General features: G+C 44.8%; 1 protein-coding gene across 2 annotated transcripts in view; it reads left to right on the top strand.

Annotated features, from left to right (window-relative positions):
- Positions 1-22,960, top strand: part of ARP7 (actin-related protein 7) — a 65,768-nt gene extending 42,808 nt beyond the window's left edge. Inside the window, exons 5-9 of one of the 2 annotated variants that reach the window (XR_015265227.1) lie at positions 17,472-17,658; positions 17,749-17,819; positions 22,244-22,405; positions 22,555-22,630; positions 22,735-22,960. Coding sequence is in view for 1 of the 2 variants with exons in the window: in XM_086794000.1 (XP_086650126.1) it covers positions 17,472-17,658; positions 17,749-17,819; positions 22,244-22,396 (411 nt within the window). In the remaining variant the exon portion in view is untranslated. Of the gene's footprint in view, positions 1-17,471; positions 17,659-17,748; positions 17,820-22,243; positions 22,406-22,554 lie in introns of both variants that reach the window. The other variant, XM_086794000.1, reaches the window with a different exon arrangement.
- Positions 22,961-23,357: the final 397 nt, after the last annotated feature.

Here is a 23,357-nt window from a genome sequence, read left to right on the forward strand (position 1 = left end):
TTGCGGTGAAGCTAACTGCCTCCTCGCTCGAAGAAGATGAAGCATCCGTGTCCAACATCTCCAAGTGCACAAAGGCTGGAGTCTTTGCAATTGAAGCTGAAGAATCAACAGTCTTCCAAGTCCGCTTGGGACACTTCTTCCAATAGTGGCCTTTCTCGCCACAATCATTACAGGTCCTCTCGGCCTTCAGTTTCTCTCGGTCTGAATCAGGCTTCTTCTTAGAAGACTTCTCCGATGAAGCCTTCCCTTTGTCCTTGTTGTTGTTATTACAGCCTTTCGATCGTTGGCCAGTTAAGGCCTCAGAACCTCTGCTCTTCCTGGTCCAAGACCATGGGCACAAGCTCCTCCCATGTGATGGTGCTGAGCCTACCATTGGTGATCAATGAAGTAAGTACTGAGAGGGCAAATGTGACAGCAACGTTATGGCCATATTCTCTAACGATATCTCTTTCCCTTCTTGGAGAACTTCCTGCTGAAGAGCCTGCAGCTTGTTGATGTGCTCCTGTATCGTTGACGACTTTGCAGGATTCATCACCCGCATCTGAACTTCCAAGGAGATTCTCTTCATGGGTGATACCCTATTGTAGAGAGAAGCTAAATGCTGCCAAATACCTTTGGCCAACGTCATATGCTTTATATGATTGATCACCTGCGGTGTGCAATTGAGGTAGATGAAAGAATGGACTCTGGCATTGACACGATCCCATAACTATGCCTGTGCCTTCCGTTCCTTCCGAATAGAGGGTAACTCCCCTTTCTCCAACTCCGGCCATGCATGGAACCCCAACAACAATGAAATCAGCCAAATCATAGGACTCCAAAACAGATTCCATCATTACCTTCCATATGCCGTAGTGTCCCGTCCAACTGGCGGTCCACGAGAAATGTGGGGAGTGTCGGGAATTTCACGTGCTTCTCAGCCATCTCAAGCAAATCTGCCATCTCAAGGGTTCACAAGGTCTTGTGAAGGGAGGGTGGGTGGGAAAAAAGAAGAAGAAGAGGCTGCAAATAGAATGCAAGGTGGCTGTCCAACGGTGATGGCCGCCTTCTACCCGATCTCCAAGTCCCGTACAGCCCAAAACAGTCTCCAATTAGCACCTAAATTAGCAAACCCCCGACGTCCCACTGTCTCCAAGCTTCAAGCCACCTGGGGCTCTGATACCATGTCAGAATGCACAACGGAAATGAAGACAACTGCTGTAGAGAGCAATACACAGATGCAAGAGAGAGAAGATAGTGTAACTCTGCTATATATACACCAAGAAATCCCGGAGTGCTCAATGACAAGCGTGGGGGGAAAGGGGCCATTTTATATGGCCTCAGGTTGTTGGTCGGCCAGCACTAAAACAGCTGACAGCAGCCCCACGACCAGATCCAGCCGAGTCGGCCAACATATGGCAATCGGCCATCAAATCAGCAGTCGACCAGGGCAAAGCAACAGGTCGGGGATGCAACCTTCAGTCGGCCACAGCAAATGGAATAGTCGACAGGTAGCAGTAGACCTCCCACACGTAGCAAAAAATGGGAAAAATACAGGGAAGTGAGGAAAAATGGGGACACACCAAAACTGGGCGGGCACATCCACAACAGAGGCCCTAACATAGTGTATAGACAGGAGATTGTTGGTCATGTCCACTCCTGGCTAGTTCAGGTGTGAACCGAGCTTACTCACGGGCACTTTTTCCCTGTGACTGGACACAGGTTTTTTCCCCGTGTGAACACACTTATGTGTGTTGGGCACTTTGCCCTAGGCCTTTAAGTACTCACTTGTACTTTCATTTCATATTATTATTGAGTACATCTTTTCCAGCACTCTCACGTTTCTCTGTGCTTGAGGTTGTGTGTGTGTGTGTGTGTGTGTGTGTGTGTGTGTGTGTGCAGGCTAGCTTCCCTCCTACCCAACATTGGTATTAGAGCCTGGTTAGGGTTAGGGTTACACCCTGTTGCTCCCAAACATTAGGGCTAGGGTTTGCCCCTTGCTACAGCCTATTGCTCACTTTACACACCACACTCTTATTATTAAAAAAAAAAAACAGTCGTGTGCTTCTCTTCCTTGCTGTTCCCAACCTGTACTGCTCGACTGTTGTTGTGGGCCGTCCGTACGTTGTTGTGCGCTGTCTGTACGCTGTGCTGTGCGCCGCCCTGTACCTACGCCGCCGTCGTCGCCGCCCGACCGTACCTGCGCCGGTCCTTTGTTCTACGCGCCGCCCCAGATCTGCTTCGCCTAGCCCCAGATCTGCGCTGCCTTGTCCCCAGATCTGGCGCTGCCTCTGCCCAGCGCCGCCTTGTACCTTGCGCTGTCGCCCTGCCCCAGACCTAGCGCCGCTAGTTCGTTCTGCGCCGCCCTGTTCTCCTTGTGCCGTCGTACTGACCTTGCTTTGCCCAACTGTACCAGCTACGCTGTACAGTCGACACCGCCGCTTGTGGACTGCCCATTTGTACCTGAGACGACCTACTGCCTTGAAGTTGCCCATTGCAAGTTCGGTAAAATTTTACTGATTTTTTTTTCAAATTTTTCAAAAATTCAGAAATTGCTAGAAAATTAGCAAATTTGTTGCATTAACTTTGGGGCTTTTTACAATTGAGCTTGCAATTGCAACATTGGCACACATTGGCATTGATTTCAGCAGATTTGGTGCATAATTGCACTAAAATTTGGGGATTTTGTAGAAATTGGCACTATTTGCAGGCAATTTTGGGTATTGCAGGCACATTTGGTTGGCATTGGAGCATTTCCCCCAAATTTTTGGGTATTGCAGGCACTTTTGGTTGGCATTGGGGCATTTCTCTCAATTTTTGGGTATCACAGGCACATTTGGTTGGCATTGGGGCATTTCCTCCGAATTTTGGGCATTGCAGCACTTGGTACAGGTGACAATCGCATTAGCAAATTTACAGGTGCAGATCCGGTTAAGATGTGGTCTAATTGGTTGCCTAAAAATTAGGGCTTTTCTACATTGAGCCCATTTTTGGAGCATTCGACCAATTTACATTTGATCTGCCAGGATTTGAGCACTTGCAGCTCTTACAGGTGTCAGCTGATTGTGTTTTTCACGGCACATGTATACATTTGTGGTTTGCTGCAATATATGTATGCCATTGTGGACACTTTGACAGATTTGCATCATCGTGCAGTACACTTGCAGATTTAGGACATGCATATGTATTTCTCCTAATGAAGGAGTTCCCTTTCAGTCCATTGGTTATCCTGCTATTTATCTCCCGCATTCTTACGGTTTTGCTGGACATTGCATACTCGTGGTGACTTGTGACAGATTTGCTGTCCTATCATGGCCAACAGTAATAATGACCTCTTTAGAATGCTATCTCAAGAGGACAAGCTCAATGGGGACAACTACCCTATGTGGGCTTATATGATGCGTCATGTTTTGGTTGCCAAAAATGTATGGTTGTATGTGGATGGCACTGAGGAGCGTCCTCTTGCACCTGCTCCAACGGAAGGTGAAGTGATTCTTGCTCATCCTCCAGCAGGTCCACCTCCTCGTCTTCCTCCTACTGAGCAGCAGCGTACTTGGGATGCCAGGGATGCTCAGGCCCATGCATTGATTGCTCTCTCGTGCCGCAGGCATATCATTCCACACATTCGATCTTGCACCACTGCAAAGGGTGCTTGGGATACCTTGGCGGCATTGTATTCAGGTCGAAATGAGGCTCGTGTAGCTTACCTTTAGGGCAAGCTTGAGACTGACCGCATGCTTGAAGGTGACTCTATCGATCAGTACCTTACACATGTGAAGGACCTACGAGAGCAGCTCATTAACATTGATGAGGTTTTGACACATAGCTATCTTGTTCAGACAGTTTTGCGCAACTTGCCTGACTCTTATCAAACATTTGGCACCACTTTGCGGTTGTTGGCTAGCAATGCACCTAATGCGGTCACTTTTGACAACCTTGTGACTCTCTTGCTCAGTGGAGCAATCTCATTCCATCAAGAACAACATGATGTTTGTTGAGTCAGCAATGGTTGCTCCTTTTTGTGGGAATAGATCTGGGCCTAAACCTAGCCCATCGAATCCTCCCAAGACAGAGGACAAGCCTGAAAAGAAAAAGCGCTGTAACTATTGCAGGAAAATAGGGCACACCATAGAGGAATGCAGGAAGCGTATTGAGAGTGAAAAAAAGAAGAAGCTGGCATCTTCTTCCACAGGTGCAGATCAGGCCAATTTGGCTACACGTGTCAGCCTTGACACTTACATCTTCATTGCCTGCAGAGATGTCTTCTGATGCCATTGCTTTTGATGACTATGCTTTATAGTATGTACTCCATGGTATGCGTTGTCTAGCAGATGCATTTCAGGGGGGGATTCTACTTGCCCACATGCAGTTGGCGATGCCTCATGGTCACTTATGCTGGTTGACCCTTATGCTGGTCTATGCTAGATGCTTTCTTTTATGTGATGTCTACTGGAGATGCCTTTTATGCTGTTTTCCCTTGCGGCGGGGTTGTTTCTACAGTGTTGACATTGTCACTCTCTCACATGTGATGTTTACTGGGAGTGCCTTTTACTCACTTGGCTAGTGTTGGCTTGCTCTCATGGTTTTGACATGTCACATGTATATTATTCATTGTGGGATTATGCATCTTTACATTTGCCATACATGCCACTGATCATGGCATCGCTGAGAGTTTACCTATCCTCTCATAGCATTGGTTGATGCCCGCCTCGAGCCCCCACTTTTTCTCCCCATTTTCAGCTTTTCCCATTGCTGATTTTTCCTCATTGGATCCTCCATTAATGAGTTTCACTTTTGCAGCTTACATTACATGTCTCATAGGCATGACTTCTGGATCGTGTTGCCTTTACACATGCGTATATCTGCTACCTCTTATTATGCTTATCACTGGTGCAGTTACAGAGCATTGATGTGGATTACATGCAATTCAGCTTGGCATTTGGTACTTGCCTTCAGGGGGGTATTATGCGATGCCTCTTGATTTGATGCAGTTGATGTCCACATGATCTTTGCCATGCATTTCTGGTGATGCATTTATGTACTACTGTGCTCTAGCATTAGCACTATGGCATTGGGGATTCTCCTTTTTCCCATCAGATAGTGCTTGTTTTTTCCATTGGCACTGCAGTTCACTCTTACTGTGGAGCATAGTGCAGGGCAGCATTCACAGCTTTATCACCCTGCTGCTACCCGTTCACACCATTCACTTGAGGGGGGTTTGTTGGTCATGTCCACTCCCGGCTAGTTCAGGTGTGAACCCAGCTTACTCACGGGCACTTTTTCCCTGTGATTGGACACAGGTTTTTTCCCTGTGTGAACACACTTATGTGTGTTGGGCACTTTGCCCTAGGCCTTCAAGTACTCACTTGTACTTTCATTTCATATTATTATTGAGTACATCTTTTCTAGCGCTCTCACGTTTCTCTGTGCTTGAGGTTGTGTGTGTGTGTGTGTAGGCTAGCTTCCCTCCTACCCAACAGAGATGACTGCTAACAAGGTCCTCACTGTTATAGCTCGCCTAAACAAGTAATGGAACATACACAGTACGAGAATATGTCTTAAGTCTCTTTGACATGGGATGGTCCAAGTGCAATACGTTTTATCTTTCATCATAACTCATAAATTTTTATGCCATAGGATGAATGAAGTGGACTATGTTTCTTCATCTCTTGTGGACAAAGTGTGCTTCATTAGGGCGCTTGGATTAGCAAGTAAAGAAACAATTATGAGGCACACTAGAGCGATGAACAAGGCATGGATGGAGAAGCATGCCTTAACGTAGAAAAAAAAGGGTTGCTCGTCTTGGTACAATTGTGAGCTTTCAGAACTTTCCCAAATAGTATTCTAGGTAAACCTTCAATTTCTAACACTTGGCAATATATGATTAACATTTACATATTATCAAAATAATGTTGTAACATGTGAATAATAGAATGAGTACCTCGCAGCCACCCGAGATATTGATCCCCTAGTAGATATTGCTACACCATACCTTATTCGCTTCCTCTCTGGCCGTTGCCTAGGTCCGTCTGTTCACTATCCATCGTGCCTCCGTCTGTTCACTATCCATCGTGCCTCTGCCTTCTGCCTGCTCTTCCGTGCCTTTCTCGTCTCTGCTGCAGTCAACCAAGTCTTCCAATCTCACAAGCCTCTTCCATGTTGTTGGCTTTACCTACTGTTAGGCCTCTTTTCAGCCACTTGTATGGAACACTTATGCCACTGCTCTGCATTTAACAGAGTTTAGTCACATTGGATGTACCTAGATCAGTCATCACCTTTGATAAATTCTCTAGAGCAAACTTTCCAACATGGCAAACCAAAGTGAGGCTTATACTCATGAGAGATAGTCTATGGAATATAATAAAAGTGTCATGTGCATCCGTTAATCCTGATGCTCATAGACATGTATATTCTTATTTAGCAAATATATGGGCAGATTTAGAGTGGATTTTGAAGCCCTACAGGCTCTTGGAAGACATAGCCCAATGGTTGGGACACCTTTTGGGCGTAGTTTGGACACAAAATATGACTTTTTGAACAATGTTTTGTGGGAAAAATAGGCAAAACCTACTTGATTACGAATTCATGCCTTTTCCCTATAAATAGAATCATTAAGCATTCATTAGAATCATCATTCAAAGATCAAGAGGATCCATTTGTCAGAGTCTACAAGGCAGCAAGGACATAGTGGTGGATCAACAGGAGCTTCTCTTGTCCTATTCCACGCAGAGGACCACAAGGATCTTTGGTATGCATCATGAAGCTGTGAATCAGCAAGACCATTTGCATGAAGTTGTGAATCAGCAAGATCATTGTATATATAGCATGTTTTGGCAATATACAGTAGATTAGATCTATCTCTCCTTCTCTTATGTGTCTTTGCTAAACATAGGATCAACGTTTATCTTATTGGCTTAGCGTTAATCAAGAACACACTTCTGCCACGCATGTCACATTGGTATCAAAGCTTAGGTCGTCCTAGGACAGCCCTTAGCTCACGTTTTTTGTCCGTTGAATTAGGAATTCTGAAATTAGGGTTTTCGTTTTAGGGTTTGCAGCCCAAAATTAGAGTTTTCGTATTTTGCATGAGTTCAGTCCTAGCAATAGTGTTTGCAGCCCTAGATTCAATGTCGAAAGTGGAAAAACCAAATTAGGGTTTCCGTTTTTAGGGCTTTAGTCCATTTTTACATGTAGCATAGGTTACATGTAGGGTAGGATTTGCAAAAGACTTAGCCTAGGTCTAACCTAGGTAGGAAAAGACTTTTTTTTTAACTCCCTCCATCAAAACCTCACCTCGATGGTGAGCAATGATGCTTGGAAAGAAGAGTTGTGACGTTCACGACGTGAGTATGAGACTATGCAAAGTCGTTGGAGACGGAAAGATGAAGAATGATACAAAAGGGAACAAGAAGGAACAAGAACGCCAAGCCTAGTACGAACAAATCATGGCCGAGTATATGCAACGACTCATAGAAGAGGAATATTGGCAATGCGGAAAAGAAGCACATCAAGTAAAGCTTCATGAAGAGGTGCATCAAACCTAACTTTTGAACATGCAAAGTTGGCACAACTGAAGGAAAAATGGGCATAGTTCATGGCAACATCAACAAAGGCCAGGGAGGAATCACCTAGGGTTATGAAGCAGCCCAAGACCAAGAGCGTTGACGCAACGAAAAGAGAGCTTCTATGATAAGAGCTCTTGGTAGACGTGATCACAGAAAGAGGTGTTTTCGAGGAGGTGCATTACGCGGGATGCATGTGGCAGAGCCAGAGCCAGAGCCAAAGCCAGGGCCAGATTAACTGCAAATCGAGCAGGTGGATCTTTCCAAATTCTATTTGGAGGAGGATGAGGTTAGCCTGATAGTTCCCAAGGAGGTGGATCTCTCCAAATCCTATTTGGAGGAGGATGAGGTCGGTCCAATAGTTTCAGAGGAGCTTCCAGAAAATCTATTTGAATCTTGTGAGGAGGAAGAGACTACATGTGATTCAGAAGATCCTCAGTGACCAAGCCAGTGAAGACCAAGTCAGGGAGCTTGGGATCGAGCCAGTGGATATGACGTGGAGTTTTCAATTGGAATTGAACGGAATGGAAGCAAAGGTGTATGGATTACCTCAGTGCTCCAAGCTTAGCAGGAGGGGATGTCATGTGCATCAGAGACATGTATATTCTCAGCCCTATAGGCTCCCGAAAGTGCCCAAGGCATATTGGGACACCTTTTGGACGTAGTTTGGACACAAAATGACTTTTTGAACAATTTTTTGTGGGAAAAATAGGCAAAACTGACTTGATTATGAATTCATACCTTTTCCCTATAAATAGGATCATTAGGCATTCATTAGAATCATCATTCAAAGATCAAGAGGATCCATTTGTCAGTCTTGCAAGGCAGCAAGGACATAGTGGTGGATCAGCAGAAGCTTCTCTTGTCCGATTGCAAGTAGAGGGTTGCAGGGATCTTTGGTATGCAGCATGAAGCTGTGAATCAACAAGATCATTTGCACGAAGTTGTGAATTAGCAAGATCATTGTATATATAGCATGTTTTGGTGGTATACAGTAGATAAGGTCTATCTCTCCTTCTCTTCTATGTCTCTGCTAAACATAGGATTAGTGCTAATCAAGAACATGCTTCTGCCACGCATGTCACATCACATTGTCACACGAGCAGAAGCTCTGTGTCTTCTTTCAGCCCTAAACACCTTTCATAGGAACACAGATGCAAAACGCAAAGCAAAGATGGAGAGAAGAGAGTGATAGTTGTATTTTCAGTATATTATAGTACAAAAAAGGTACATCAATCAAGCAGCCATAGGCTTGCCTTGAAAAGGTAGCCTTGGACTCCAGAAGCCCTATTCTATGAACCAATCCCTGTAGGACTGAGATGTCTATCAATGAGCCCAACTTTTGCCTTTTATAGGCACTTGAAGAGCACATGAACTAGCCGACTTGTTGTCGGCCAGTTCCTTGGACCTGAAAAATCCCCTTTGTTGCCGACATAGCACCCTGGTCCACATCCATGCCTTCCATGCCTTTTGTCACCTGCTAAGCCTCCAGAATCTAGTCTTTATTTGCTGCAACTTAGGGATTAGCATGTCCATGTTCATGAACATGACATCCCCTTTTGCTAAAGTTGATGACGGGATTCCAACTTCTGACCCTAGATGACTGCCATCATCCCTTTGTCTCCACATATGGTCTCCCATACAGTAATCCTGCCCTTCTTGGCAACCTTTTCACTAAAAACCTTGCTTTGTCTCCAATTCCACTCCAAATCTGATGAAGATTTGTGCATCTGTTCCACTTTGTCCCCTTGCCTTCTTGCCATGTCCCCGAGCACAAACACGAATCCTCCTTCTTGAAAACTGGTCCCAAGTATCCTTGGCTCCACCCCTTGGATGAACTTCATCCCTTGGAGTGCTCCATAAAAGCCTCTCGAGTAGCCCGAAATGGCTACCAACTCTCATGAAACACTCCCCTTTGGTTTGCTTGACACCAATTGGCTTCAGGGGTCTTGACACATGCTACGTAACTCTCCTTGGATTGAAGCCCTAAACACCTTTCACAGGAACACATAGGTGCAAAACGCAAAGCAAAGATGAAGAGAATAGAGATATATGTGTGTGTGAACACCCTGTTATCTGGATAATGTTGGGGTAAAGGCGTTATGCCCACCCTTATAGTGTGTACAAGCCCATAAGTTATAGTACATAGTACACTTAGTACTTTTAATGTACTAAGTGCACTATGTGTACTAGTGCAATATACATGTGTGATAGGGGAGTCACACACTCATGCTTTTTCATGAGTTGACTTATCCCCACAACTCTCTCTCTCTCCCTTGCTTCTCTGTGTATGTCTCCCATGAATGAACTCTAACCCTAATTCAGGTTTTCTCCCCATCAACTGGTATCAGAGCGTTGGTCTCTCCAGATTCTTCTTGAGTGCTGATTTCTGTCATTCCTTGCCCAGCCAGTAGGCGTGGGCTGGCTCAGCTGTTGCCCAGCCAGCAGCGTGGGCTGCCCCAGCTGCCCAGCAGCCAAGCGATGACTGCCCAGCAGCCAGGCGGGCTGCACAGCAGCCACGAGCGAGGAGGTCAGCACACGGCGCAGGCAAACGGCGCAGGCGAACACTGAAGCAAGGCGCTGGTGGCCAAAGAAGCGAGTCGGCTCAGCAGCGAACGCAAGCGTGTAGAAGGCGCACGGCGAAGCAAAGCATAAGCAGCTACGTGAGCGACTCTAATCAGCAAGGCGCTAGGCGAATACGTCAGGCGGGCGTTAAGCGCTAGGCGAAACTGGAGGGTGTGAGCGTGGAACGAACACGCGTGAGCAACGGGGGGCACCTACTTCTGACTTCAGGCGCCTACAACAACTGAAGCGCAAGGACAGTCAACGCAGCAGCAGCCACTTTTTTGCATCTGAGCGTGGAGCGAAGACGCGTTGGGCAGCACTTCTTGATCTTCATCGCTGCGCTCTCGGCCATTTGCTGCTGCAGACTCGTCAGGCTCGCTATGGTCCCTCCTTCCTTCGCATTCTGCCATTGCCCGCAACAGTCACCTGTGTAAAGGCGCCTCTCTTGAGCCCGACTACAAAGGTTTGCATGAACAGCAGCATCAGCACCAAATTCATCAACCCGCCTGCAAATCAGAGAAAAATCCCGAAAATTCAGAGGTATTTTGCTTCAATTTTTTTTTGGGACTTGCAATTGAGCAGGTACAGGTGCCCAATTGCTCAATTTCTGAGCAAAATTGGCAAAATTGGGTGACACTGGTCACAATCAGGATAAATTTGCAGGAAATTGGTCATATCAGGATCAATTTGCAGGAAATTGGATGTCGAAATTTGGGGCTTTTGATGTAATTGTGCAATTAAGCACTCATACATGCTGTATGATGTGAAAAATCGCACATTTGGGCAAAATCGCAGCAAATTGCAGTGCAAATCAAGGGGCTTTTGTGCCGATTTGGTTGATTTGCATGCAGGCAATCGCATTTGATGCTGTGGTTAATGTGCTGATGCCTTACAAGCACTCAATGTGCCTGCAAATCAAGGGGCTTTCCTGTATTTGATGTATATGTGGCCAGGGGGAAGCATCGTGAACACTCTGGATGCCTTCATGTGCGCCAATGTACCATGCATGATCAGAAATTGATCTCAAATCAAGGGGCTTTTCAAGTTTGTATGCTTGTTGAGCTTGGCAAAGCAGCAGGCAAGACATATATGCCTTGAATCCTCAAAAATCAGCTTGCAGTCAAGGGGCTTTTGCCCAATTTCTGTTCAGGACTGTTTTATGCAGTGTACAGGACTGTAAAAGTCTGATTTTCACTCATTTGGACAGCCAGGAGAGCATTTATTGCTATTGTACCTGCTGGTACAGTTTTGGTACAGATTTGTACATGTTTTGGCATGGCTGTACACTGTTTTGAGTGATCAAAAGGTTCAAATTCAGCTGCTGAAATTGCCGGTACAGGTTTGGTACATCATTGGTGAGCGCTTAGTACTGCTGTACAGTACTTTGGAAGGGCAAAAGAGCACATTTAAGGTGCTGTCCAAAATCTGCAGCAACCAGATTTTGGTGTTTTCATCACAAAAAGTGGGAGAAAAGTTGCATTCTTGCTTCCGCAGTGGGAGATAAAGCTTGGGAGAACATTTGTGAGCACTTTGTGTGCTTTGGGTGCAGTGTTTGCACATCTTGGGTGCAGTGTTTGCACATTTGCAGGGAGTCAGGCATTTACAGGTTGCATTTTGCTATGGCAACCACAGGTGAGAGCTCTTCATTGCTTCACATCAAGAAGCTTGAAGGCTCGCATAACTATGATATTTGGCAAACCCAGTGCTACAATGTGTTGCTTCAGAAAAAGCAACATAAGCCTATCAAAGAAAGGGGTGTGATGCCCGCTTCTCTTACTGCTGAAGAGTGGGAAGATATGGATGAGCTGGCAAGATCTACTATCATGTTGTCTGTGTCAGACTCATTACTTTTCAGCATTCGTGAAGAGAAGACAGCTTGGGGAATGTGGCAGAGATTGCAGGACTTGTATGCCCAACAAAGTGCCTCAAGCAAAGTGTATTGGTTGAAGAAACTCATAGGCCTTCAGATGAAGGAAGGGGCTTCTATGACAGCCCATCTCAATGAGTTTAATGGTATTGTCAGCCAGGTTATAAATCAAAAGTTGGCAATGGACGATGAGTTCAAAGCCACTTTTTTGTTATGCACTTTGCCAGAGAGTTGGGACACATTCAGGACAGCCACTAGCAATTCGCATGCTATGCTGTCATATGCAGATGTTGAGGGTGCTCTTCTTCAAGAAGAGATGAACAGGAAGAACAACTCTGTTGGAAAGTCCAATGCAATGAATGCACGTGGGAGATCCCAGCAAAGGGGGAAAAGCCAAGAAAGGGGAAGGAGCAAGTCTCGCTCCAAAAAGGATTTGGAATGCCATTATTGTGGCAAGAAGGGACACATCAAAAAGCAATGCTACAAATGGAAAAATGATCAAAAAGAAAAGGGAAAAGGCAAAGACAAAGAGAAGGATGAAGCCAAAGATGTAAAGCCAAAGGGCAAAAGTGGAGTCAAGATCGAAGAAATCAATGTGTCACATGCAGGTGGCAGTGAGGATGAGGTCCTCTTTACGTCTTCACTTGATGCCCATTCACTTCTTACAGGTGGTCATGGTATGCACTCATGGATCATTGATTCAGGTGCCTCCTTTCATGTCACAGGTTGCAGAGACTTGTTTGTCAGGTACACTGCTGGCAATGAAGGAGTGGTTTATTTGGGTGATAACCATGCATGCAAAATTCTTGGCAGAGGTGATGTGAGGCTTGTATTTTCAGATGGCTCACAGCTTATGCTCCATGATGTCAGGCATGTGCCTGAGATCAAGAAGAATCTGCTTTCTACTGGACAGCTTGATGATGCTGATTATGTTACCACATTTGGTAGTGGAAAGTGGAAGATTAGTAAGGGCTCACTGGTTGTTGCCAGAGGCTCTAAGGTGGACACTCTTTATTTTATGCATGCAGGTGTTTGTCACCATGCTAATGTAAATGCAACCGAGCTGCTGGAAATTTCTATGTGGCATAGCCGGTTGGGACACATGAGTGTCAAAGGAATGGAGCAATTGTCTCGTTTGGGTTACTTGCCTTCTCTCAAATTTTCAAGTTTTCAGTTTTGTGAGCATTGTATATATGGTAGGCAACTACAGTGCCCCCACAAGAAAGCTCTTGGACAGAAAGATGCTCAGTTAGAGCTTGTGCATACAGATGTATGTGAGATGCCTCAGCTTTCTTTGGGAGGGGCAAAATATTTTGTGTCTTTTATTGATGATGCCACACGCAAGGTGTGGGTTTATCCTCTTCGTTTGAAGAGTGATACATTCTCAGTGTTTGAGAAGTTTGTTGCTCTTGTTGAGAATCAAACTGGCAAAACACTGAAGGCTTTGCGTTCCGACAATGGTGGAGAGTATATGTCCAAACAGTTTCAGGACTTTTGTGATGCTAAAGGCATCAAGAGGGAGCTCTCTACTCCTTATGATCCTCCACAAAACGGGACAGCAGAGAGGATGAACAGGACCATACAGGAGAAGGTCCGTTCTATGTTGTCACATGCTGCATTACCTCATGGTTTTTTGGGCTGAAGCTGTTATGACAGCCGTTCACCTTATAAACAGGTCACCTAACACGAGGCTTGGTGGGAAAGTGCCAGAAGAAGTATGGACAGGGAAGCCTCCGTCATACAAGCACTTGAGAGTGTTTGGTTGCGTTGCGTACGTGCACATACGCAGGGAAATGCGCACCAAACTTGATCCTAAGTCTCATAAATGCATATTCCTAGGATATGGTGACAGAGGTGAAATGGGGTATAGACTTTGGGATCCCATGAATAGAAAGATCATACGCAGCAATGATGTCATTTTTGATGAAACATGCATGTATAAGGAGCCTGCAAGGCAACAGGAGCCTGGCAGAGTCATCTTTGATGATGATGGACATCATGGACAACAACAAAGGGCTGTAAATCAGCCATTACAGCAGGAAAACCAGCCCTTAAATGGTGCTGAAAATGGTCCAAATGGACAGCCAGAGATGGCAGAAGATATCCCTATGGATATACCACAGTTGGAGGACATACCGGGCATGATTTTTCAGCCTTATGGCATGGAACAGGAGCCACCAATGGGTGATATGCAGGCTGGACAGCAACCTGCAAATGATGGTCATTGGGTACGGAGGTCCACAAGACCCTCCAGAGCCCCTGACAGGTTTGTTCCAGGGGTTGACTATTTGATGCTCACTGACTGTGGGGAGCCCTCATGTTATAAAGAGGCTTTACAGAGGGCAGACAAAGCTCTATGGGAGCGTGCCATGAAGTCAGAGATGGATTCTCTGCATAAAAATGGAACATGGAAGTTGGTGCCTTTGCCTGCAGGCAAGAAGGTTTTGCCATGCAAGTGGGTATACAGGCTCAAAGTTGCATCAGATGCAAAGCCAAGATACAAAGCCAGGTTAGTGGCTAAGGGCTTCAAGCAGGAATATGGTGTGGACTTTGATGAGATCTTCTCTCCAGTGGTCAAAATGACCACACTTAGAGCTGTGTTGGCTTTGGTTGCACATGATGATCTGGACTTGATTCAGATGGATGTGAAGACTGCTTTTCTTCACGGTGATCTCCATGAGGAGATATATATGCAGCAGCCAGAGGGTTATGCAGTAAGTGGAAAGGAGAAGCTTGTATGCAAGCTGAAAAAGAGTCTTTATGGGCTCAAACAGGCACCAAGAGAATGGTATCATAAATTTGATACATTCATGAAATCTCAGAAATTCAGGAGAAGTGACATAGATCACTGCTTGTACACCAAGAAAGCCTTGGATGGCAGTCTATTGATTCTCATTTTGTATGTTGATGATATGTTGATTGCCGGGAAATCTCGTAAAGAGATGGATGCTTTGAAGCAGAGGCTGCATCAAACCTTTGATATGAAGGATTTGGGTGATGCTAATCACATCTTGGGTATGCGGATACTTCGGGACAGAAATCAGCATGTGTTGTATTTGTCTCAGAAGGAATACATTGGCAAAGTCTTGCAGAGGTTCAATATGGACGGGGGGAAGAAAGCTAGTACTCCTTTGCCTCCATATGTGAAACTCAGTGCTATGGACAGCCCACAGTCGGATAGTGACAGGGCTGATATGGCCAAGATTCCGTATGCTTCAGCTTGTGGCAGTCTCATGTATGCCATGGTTGCTACTAGGCCGGACATTGCATTTGCAGTGGGAGTGGTTTCTAGATACATGGCCAACCCTGGCAAGAAGCATTGGGAAGCAGTGAAAGGTGTCATGAGATACCTGAAGGGCACACAGGATTTGTGCATTTGCTTTGGCAAACAGGATGCATTAGTGCATGGTTACACGGATTCGGATTATGCCGGTCATCCAGATAACCGGAAGTCTACTACCGGTTATGTGTTTACATTCACAGGAGGTGCTGTGTCATGGATATCCAGGATGCAGAAGTGCACTGCCTTATCTACTACAGAGGCCGAGTATATTGCAGCCACAGAGGCTTGCAAGGAGGCATTATGGCTATCTCGGTTAGTGGTTGATTTGGGATATACAGGGGATATTCCATTGTTGCATTGTGACAGTCAGAGTGCCATTCAGTTGGCAAAGAACCCTGTTTTTCATGCAAAGACGAAGCACGTAGATGTGAAGTATCACTTCATCAGAGAGGTGATAGAGAACAAGCAAATTCAGCTTGTTAAGATTCATACGGATGACAACCCGGCTGATCTGTTGACGAAGAGTTTGCCTCCGGAGCGGTTTGCTCATTGCAGACACTTGATGGGCATTGGATGAGGCCAGTTTCAGCCTTGATATGGCCTTGTATATTATCATGTACATGCTGATTTTTCTTTTCCTTTACTTAAGGGCACTTTGCCTTTAAGTGGGAGGTTGTTGGGGTAAAGGCGTTATGCCCACCCTTATAGTGTGTACAAGCCCATAAGTTATAGTACATAGTACACTTAGTACTTTTAATGTACTAAGTGCACTATGTGTACTAGTGCAATATACATGTGTGATAGGGGAGTCACACACTCATGCTTTTTCATGAGTTGACTTATCCCCACAACTCTCTCTCTCTCCCTTGCTTCTCTGTGTATGTCTCCCATGAATGAACTCTAACCCTAATTCAGGTTTTCTCCCCATCAGATAAGATAAGTGTGTGCCGTGTGTCATGTCCCCATATGTGAGTGTGATTTGTGCGAGTGAAAAGATAAGGTTTGCAACCTATAAAAGCATGTATTTGATGTACTTCATAACACATCTAATCAATCCATTTGAGTCATGCAACATTGTGTACTTCCATCTAATCAATCCATATGTGAGCGTGATTTGTGTGAGTCAAAAGATAAGGTTTGCAACCTATAAAAGCATGTATTTGATGTACTTCATAACACATCTAATAAATCCATATTAGTCATGCAACATTGTGTACTTCCATCATATCTCTCTCTATCTCTCTACAACAACACCTACACGATGGAGTTCTACCCTCGATAGCCTAGCATCAACCACCATAGCCATACTGCGGCAAACCCTAGATTACTGACAAAGCCTTCAGAGAGGCTCGATGATGCTTTGTGTGACTTAGCTTGTATTTTCTCAATGATTTGTCATGTCTACTTAATTGCATTTTAAGCTTAGGCATGCAATCTCTTTCAGAAATTAATGCTTCTTTTTCAGGCAGCCCAGGGTTCTAGCTTGCTTTGGCTGAGGCCCCCTTTTGGAGGAGGAGTAGCCTGAAAACCTGGTACTTGATAATGACACAGGATGGGGCGTTTGATGGCAGATCAGATGGTTTTGGGAGGTCGTGTAAATCTCTAGTCATGCAGACCATTTGTTAGAATGCACATAACCACTGATTCAACACACAAGGCCTACCAGGTAGAAGATCATCTACTGGGCAGCATGCACCTGGCAGCTCCTGGCACAGGAACAGGGTAACTTGGGCAGAAGCTTGACATGTGGACAGGATCTGGGCAGCCCTGGGTCAGATGTAAGGGTGCTGGGCAGTAGCCAGGTGGATACATTGGGGGGGCTGATCAGGACGGTCAGCGGAGCATGGTGCTCATCCTGGGGCTTCTAGGTGGATGACCAGACTGGAAGGTTGGGGCATGTGGAAGTTATCTGGAGGGCTATAAGTAGCCCTGTTGCACTTCCTTCGGCATCAGTCAAGACTCAATCCTCTCTTCCTCCAAGCATTGCAAGCAGCAGCCCACTCCTTCACATCTGTTGCCTTTCTCTACAAACTCTCTCCCACCATTCAAGCTGCTAGCGGCTTTCTGTGTCATTTGAATCTTCAGGAGTGCCTTAATTTCCCAGTTGGTAGTGTTGGCCCTAGTATCGTTCATAGCAGAATTGTTGTGTTTATTTTCATTTCAAAAGGTTGCGAGCACTAAGCCTAGCAATTTTGTGTGTACCTAATGTGAGCAGGTTATTGCAGTTGGCAAGGAGAGATACACAGTTGGTGAGGCCTTATTTCAGCCATCATTGTTAAACGTCGAGGAGCTTAGCATTGTGGAGTCTCTTTTTCGAAGTGTATCATTGTGCGTGCCATCAGAAACTCAGAGGCAGTTACTTGAAAACATTGTGGTGTGCGGAGGCACAGCCACAATGCCAGGTACAGTTTTTTAATAAAAACAGTCTTTTGGTCTAGATGTAAACAAGGTAAATAGAAGCTTTGAGACATGGCTCAATCTTACACATGCAGGCTTTGACGCTCGGTTTCAGAAGGAAGCAAACCTTCTTGCAACTCCTTCGATTCGACCTGCTTTGGTCAAGGTAAGGTGGTTAGAATAATACCAAATTATACCCATTGTATTGGTGGGGACAGGTTTGTGAGAATAATACAAATTTCATCATTGAGATGCATAGCAGATACTTCCAAATGTGTGGCTTTTGAATATTTAGAGGACCAAGCTTCCAAATCTTTCTCCAGCCATTCCATCGAGATTTTGGCAAGTCAATTTAGTCCATACAGTTTTATGCTAAGGAACAAGAAAATGAAGAGAGTTTTGGAAAGAACATAACATGATTTTTCAAAAATAGAAACAGACCCAGACTCAGACACAACCCACGTTTAGCACCAATTCAAGAACCAAACCCAGATCTAGCACCTGTTCAATGACCAGCTGAAGTACCGCATTCACACCCTTGAATTAGCGCTGATCACAATTGATCTAGATCCATACCTAGGGGAAGCGTTGGGGTCAATCACTCTCCCTATTGCTCCAACATAAGCAGAGGATGTCATATACATTATCCCTAGACAGTAGCAGAGCAGCAGATACATGTGCCACTAGCTATGGTTAGGGTTTAGTGTAGGAATTAGCCATGTTTTGAGCACCTACTCACTGTCTACATGCAAGGATTTGGAAGTTGTCGTGGAGGTCACCTTGTAGTGAATTGTGCACCTCAATGTTAAACTAGCTGTCTGAGGACTGGTTGGGATCTGGGCTCTGTCTATGATCGTTGTATAGAGCTTCATCCTCGGCTCATGAAACTGTATATATGAGCACTGCCTCTCGAGTGAGCCCAGGGTTGCATAGCCACGCATCAATCTGGTTTCGGCCGCCTTCCGCATAGATAATTGTGGTGCAACAAAAGTGATCCCAAGATATTCATAAGAGGTCACATGCTCTACGGGCTTCCCACTATATGTAAACTACGGTGCGGATCTGCCTATCCACTGTGGGGAGGTATTAAAGATCATAATCTTGGTCTTCCCAAGGTTCAAGAAAAACATTTTTCCTCCTTGGCATATTGCTCTCTTTGCTCCGGGGTTAAGCCGAATTTGTTCTTCTTTGGGCCCTGATCTTTAGATGTGGTATTTTCAGCTTTACCACCCTTGTGGGTCTCCCGGAAGTTCTTTTTAGGTGGCTGTCCACCTTTTTGCAGATTTGGGACAGCCTTGTCTTTCCCCTTTGAACCGCCTTGATCTTGCTTAGTTTTGAGCACCAATTGCTCCGTAGCAAGAGCAGAAGCTGTGAGCTGTTGCAAAGTATGTTTCGGGTGCAATTCAATGCCCGAACGATATGCTGGTTGCAGTCCGGAGCGAAACTTCCTCTTTCTTTTATCTTCCGTGATTTGCATAAAAGGAGTTACTTCCAGCAACACTTTCCAAAACTTGTTGACATACTGTTGTACGCTTTCATTATCTCTTTGCTCAAGTCTGTCCCACTTTTGGGTGAGAGTTTGCTCCGCATTTGGTGGCAAAAATTGAGCATAGAATCTGTCCTTAAATTCCTTCCAGGTGCAAATGGGGTCCTTGGTGATCTTTTCAGTGATTCATCAATGAGCAGCGGTCCCTTTCAAAAACATGCTAGCATGGCGTACTTTAGACTTCTCAGTGAAGTCCTCATTGCTAAAGGCAATGTCAAACTGTGCCACAAATGCTAACACTTTAGAAGCATCATGCTCTCCATGAAAAACATCAAACTTAACAGATTTGTCACCTGCTTTAAATTCCTTGAGCTTTCTGGCATGAGGCTCATGGTCTTCTCTTTTTCTTTTCCCCTTATCCAACGGGGCATCCCTATCTGCATGGGCTCCATGGGCCATCATAGAAGTTTCACGAAGCAAGGTGGCATGTGCTCCACGAACTTGAAAATCAGATGCATGTGACTTTCCTGCATAAGGCAATGTCTCTCCATGAGACAATTCAGTGGGCAAAGCTCTTCTAGTTGCAGACCTGTCACCCCTACCATGGGATACATGTCTTGAATGCATGTGACTTTCATGCCCTCCATGAGCACTAGCATACATATACCTGTCAGGCTTTGTGCCTAGTGGAGAAGACGCATGACGAGAGGTGATTGTCACCTCTTCCTTTTGCATAAAAGACCTCAACCTTTGAGATGCAGGATCTCCATGCTTCAAGTGAGGTGGATTTCTGAATTTCAGCTCTCCGTTGTCCCCCTCTTTGATGTCACCTTTGCGGAGGAGGTAGGCAAGTGCCAACTCCCTTGGCTTCTTACCCACTTCCCGTGCCATGGTCTCAAAAGTTACATCTACCATTGCATCGGCTTTCCTTGTTTCAATGGCACTTTGCACATGGGGATCTTCATGCAAAAACAATGTTTACCTCCATGTCGAGGAGTAGCAGCAAATTGCTTCCAAATCATGTTTGTGTGTCTCTGTGCTTGGTTCTGGGACTGAGGCATCTGCTCTTGATCCTAAGCTGCGGCCTCAATGCTGACTGTAATGGGTGGTTGTGGAGATGTGCTAAAGAGAGTAGCAGAGTGGATGCACAAATATCGTGTTCTAGTTGTCTTTTGCCTTTGGTTGTTTGGTCGTCCAGACTCTAGAGAAGTTCTCTTGGTATACCGTGGAGAAAGGTTGCGATGAGTCTTTGTGGCAGTGTGCTAGAAGCGGGGAGTCCAATACACAGGTTCGTTTCCCCACTAAGAAGAGGGAAATAACCGTGCTCTGATACCAATGAAACCGATCCCGTCAAGTGGGAATAGACTCCAATGGACACCCACACGCGTAATAGCACAACTTAATATCACAATTTGAAATGGACAATTTTATAACAAAATGGAATGAGATAGATGGACACCAGCACTGGGGCCGGAACGGGCCGACCCCCCCTTCAATATATAATATATTATTGGGAGTATTTAACAAATACAATGCTCCATGGGTTCCAAGAACCATATGATGTCCATATCCCATGGATAGAACACAGTCCAGGTCATACACGGGTGGCACCAGTCTGGCTCCCGTCCATGTCAAGCAAAAATACTGGCCTCTTCACATGAGACACTGGCCTGGCCTCAAGTGAACGAGACACAAAAACTGGACACCACCGTAGAAGAAAGTGTACTTGAAGGCACCACTATAGAAAAAGTGTCCACGAAGACAAGGAAAAAGAAAAAACGATTCCACAAAGTTGTAAGTTTTTTTTCAAGAGCTGATGGAACTACTAAAGTGACAACTTCAGCAGGCAAAAGAAGTAGAAAAGCCAAAAGAAGGTTTAAATGAATACTTATCACGTGTTCACATGCTACAAACCATGTCAAAATACATGGCATTCGCATGGTTCATAGGTGGGTGTCCCCTGCGCGTGAACTGGACACGTCATAGCAAGCAATCACACGAAAACAAGTCACTCGGAAACAATTTCAAGTAGGCAGAGATGCGTGCGTATGCGTTATGCAATGGATATATCTACCATTCCTGGAACCTATAAATAGCAGGTCGTCCCGAGCACGGAACTGGCTCAATGGGAAAGCCTAAACTGGAATCCTTGACAATGGGTTATGAGGTCTGGCCTCCCATAGGTGAGGCAAGTCCTAGCCTCAGTATAGGGGACACAAAGCTCCGTGGCCTCTTGTACCTTGGCACTAAATAGGGGAAGCCCACTTGGGCGGCCAAATGGTGACATCCCCCCTAGCTTCTAAACAGTGGACCTCAAGTGAAAAGCCTCCAAATATGCTTGAAGAAGTTGTGGGTAATCTTTTAAGGATGTGGGAGGGGAGGCTGATTAGGTACCTGTTAGAGGGATTTTGCATAGGAGTGCCATGTTTGAGGGGGGCAAGTGATGGGGGTGGGTGGACTGTGCTTCCGGAGTATCCTCCAAGCTTCCTCACAATTCTCCCTCAAGAAGAGTTGGTATAATTCGAAGTCAATGGTCAGTATTTGGTGCTAATTTCCCGCACGCAGGTCAGTCCATACTCATTCAGTAATACAAGCAAATACAGCTTAAGGTGGGGCGCCTTCAGAGGGTTATTTGGGACTCAATACAGTGTACTCTCTGCTGTCTTCTTCTCTTTCATTTGTTCATGTGCAAGTCATCAAGTTCTGAATGCTGTATTCTCCTCTAATCAAGTTAAGGATTCTACTCCAAGCTTCCGCATGCAACATCCTCAAAGTTACAAGACATTGTTAAATTCTGGCCACAAAAATAAGAAAAGGTAGATGGTTGAGCTATTGTAGGTTTGGAAATTGCACTTAAAGAGCTTTGTAATGATTTCCAACCAATGCCTTGTTAAGGCCACATCATCACAAAATTCCAAGTCGGCATGCCTGTCACATCACCAGGATGTTTTTTGAATGCTAATTATGTTTTAAATGTAAATATATTACCTTTTTATCAGAATATTAGGAGTGTGTTCTTGACAGCAATTGTTTCTGTTGGAATTGTTTTCCAGTCCATATGGTTTTTTGTATAACTTTGTTTTTGCTACCTTGCTCATGCTCAGCCACCTGAATATATGCCCGAAAACACTTTACGCTATTCGGCATGGATGGGTGGTGCAATATTAGCGAAGGTTGTTTTCCCCCAGAACCAGCATATAACAAAATCAGAGTATGATGAATCTGGTCCAAGCATTGTTCACAAGAAGTGTTTTTGATACAAGCAGGTACCTGGCATAGTCATGCTTTGTTGCCCAAGAGCAGTTTCACGATTTCATGCGTAGTTTCCTTTCCTTTTTGGTTGGTTGAACCTGCTTACTATATCATTGCATGCTATGATGCCATAGAATGCTTACTTGAGTTTATCTTTTTTCAGGGTGCTGCAGGATTTCTCTCCAAAACACTTGATGTTGCTATAGCTAAGAGGTCGTCTTGTATCAGCAATTGTCAAGGTGAATAGTGATGCTGTATTTGATTTTTTGCTTTTAAACAAAGGCAAAGTGCAAGGCTATTAACTTTGATGCATATATTTATCAAGTCTAAGCTAATCATACAGCAATCATATCGAAGAGCTACAAAGGAAGAACTAAGAGCAATTAGTTCTACCCACTTCAGAATGCTGGATTGTTTGTGTAAACTCAAGTTTGGAGAGCGCATTATCGATGACTATGCATCAAGCATTCCCCTGGATTGATGGATGTACTTTGGCTGCCAGGATCATGTTTTTGTGAAGCCGGGAGGTGTTTTAAAAATATATTTCGACTAGTATGTTCTTTTATCAAGTTAATCTTCTGAACCTTGGTGCAGGCAGCTTGGATTTATGCTCAATATTTGCATATTTTCTCTTGTATTAGGTTTACAAGAGAGATAATAACCTTGGATTCATATGTTGTATTGAGATCTTATTTATCAATGGCAGCCTTTCTTGAAGGACCCCCGCCAATCTTGCTCCTCTTTACTGTTGAACTAAAAAATACAGTCCGTTACTTCAATTTTTTCCACAGTTTAAGAAATGTCTCGTTGATTGACCATTGTACCTAGGGCTTATGAAACTTGAAAAACGGGGGTTGGACTCAAGTGTGCAACAAAAGTTCTCTTATGTGTTGGGAAGAAGAATGAGAGTATGTTGCATGCATGATCAGCACATAAGCCTGTAAGGTATAAAAAAATCATGCTTGA

The sequence above is a fragment of the Cibotium barometz genome, chromosome 60 (genome assembly GCF_041138505.1).
Source record: "Cibotium barometz isolate CiBa-2024 chromosome 60, ASM4113850v1, whole genome shotgun sequence".
In the NCBI taxonomy this organism is placed as follows: Eukaryota; Viridiplantae; Streptophyta; class Polypodiopsida; order Cyatheales; family Cibotiaceae; genus Cibotium; species Cibotium barometz.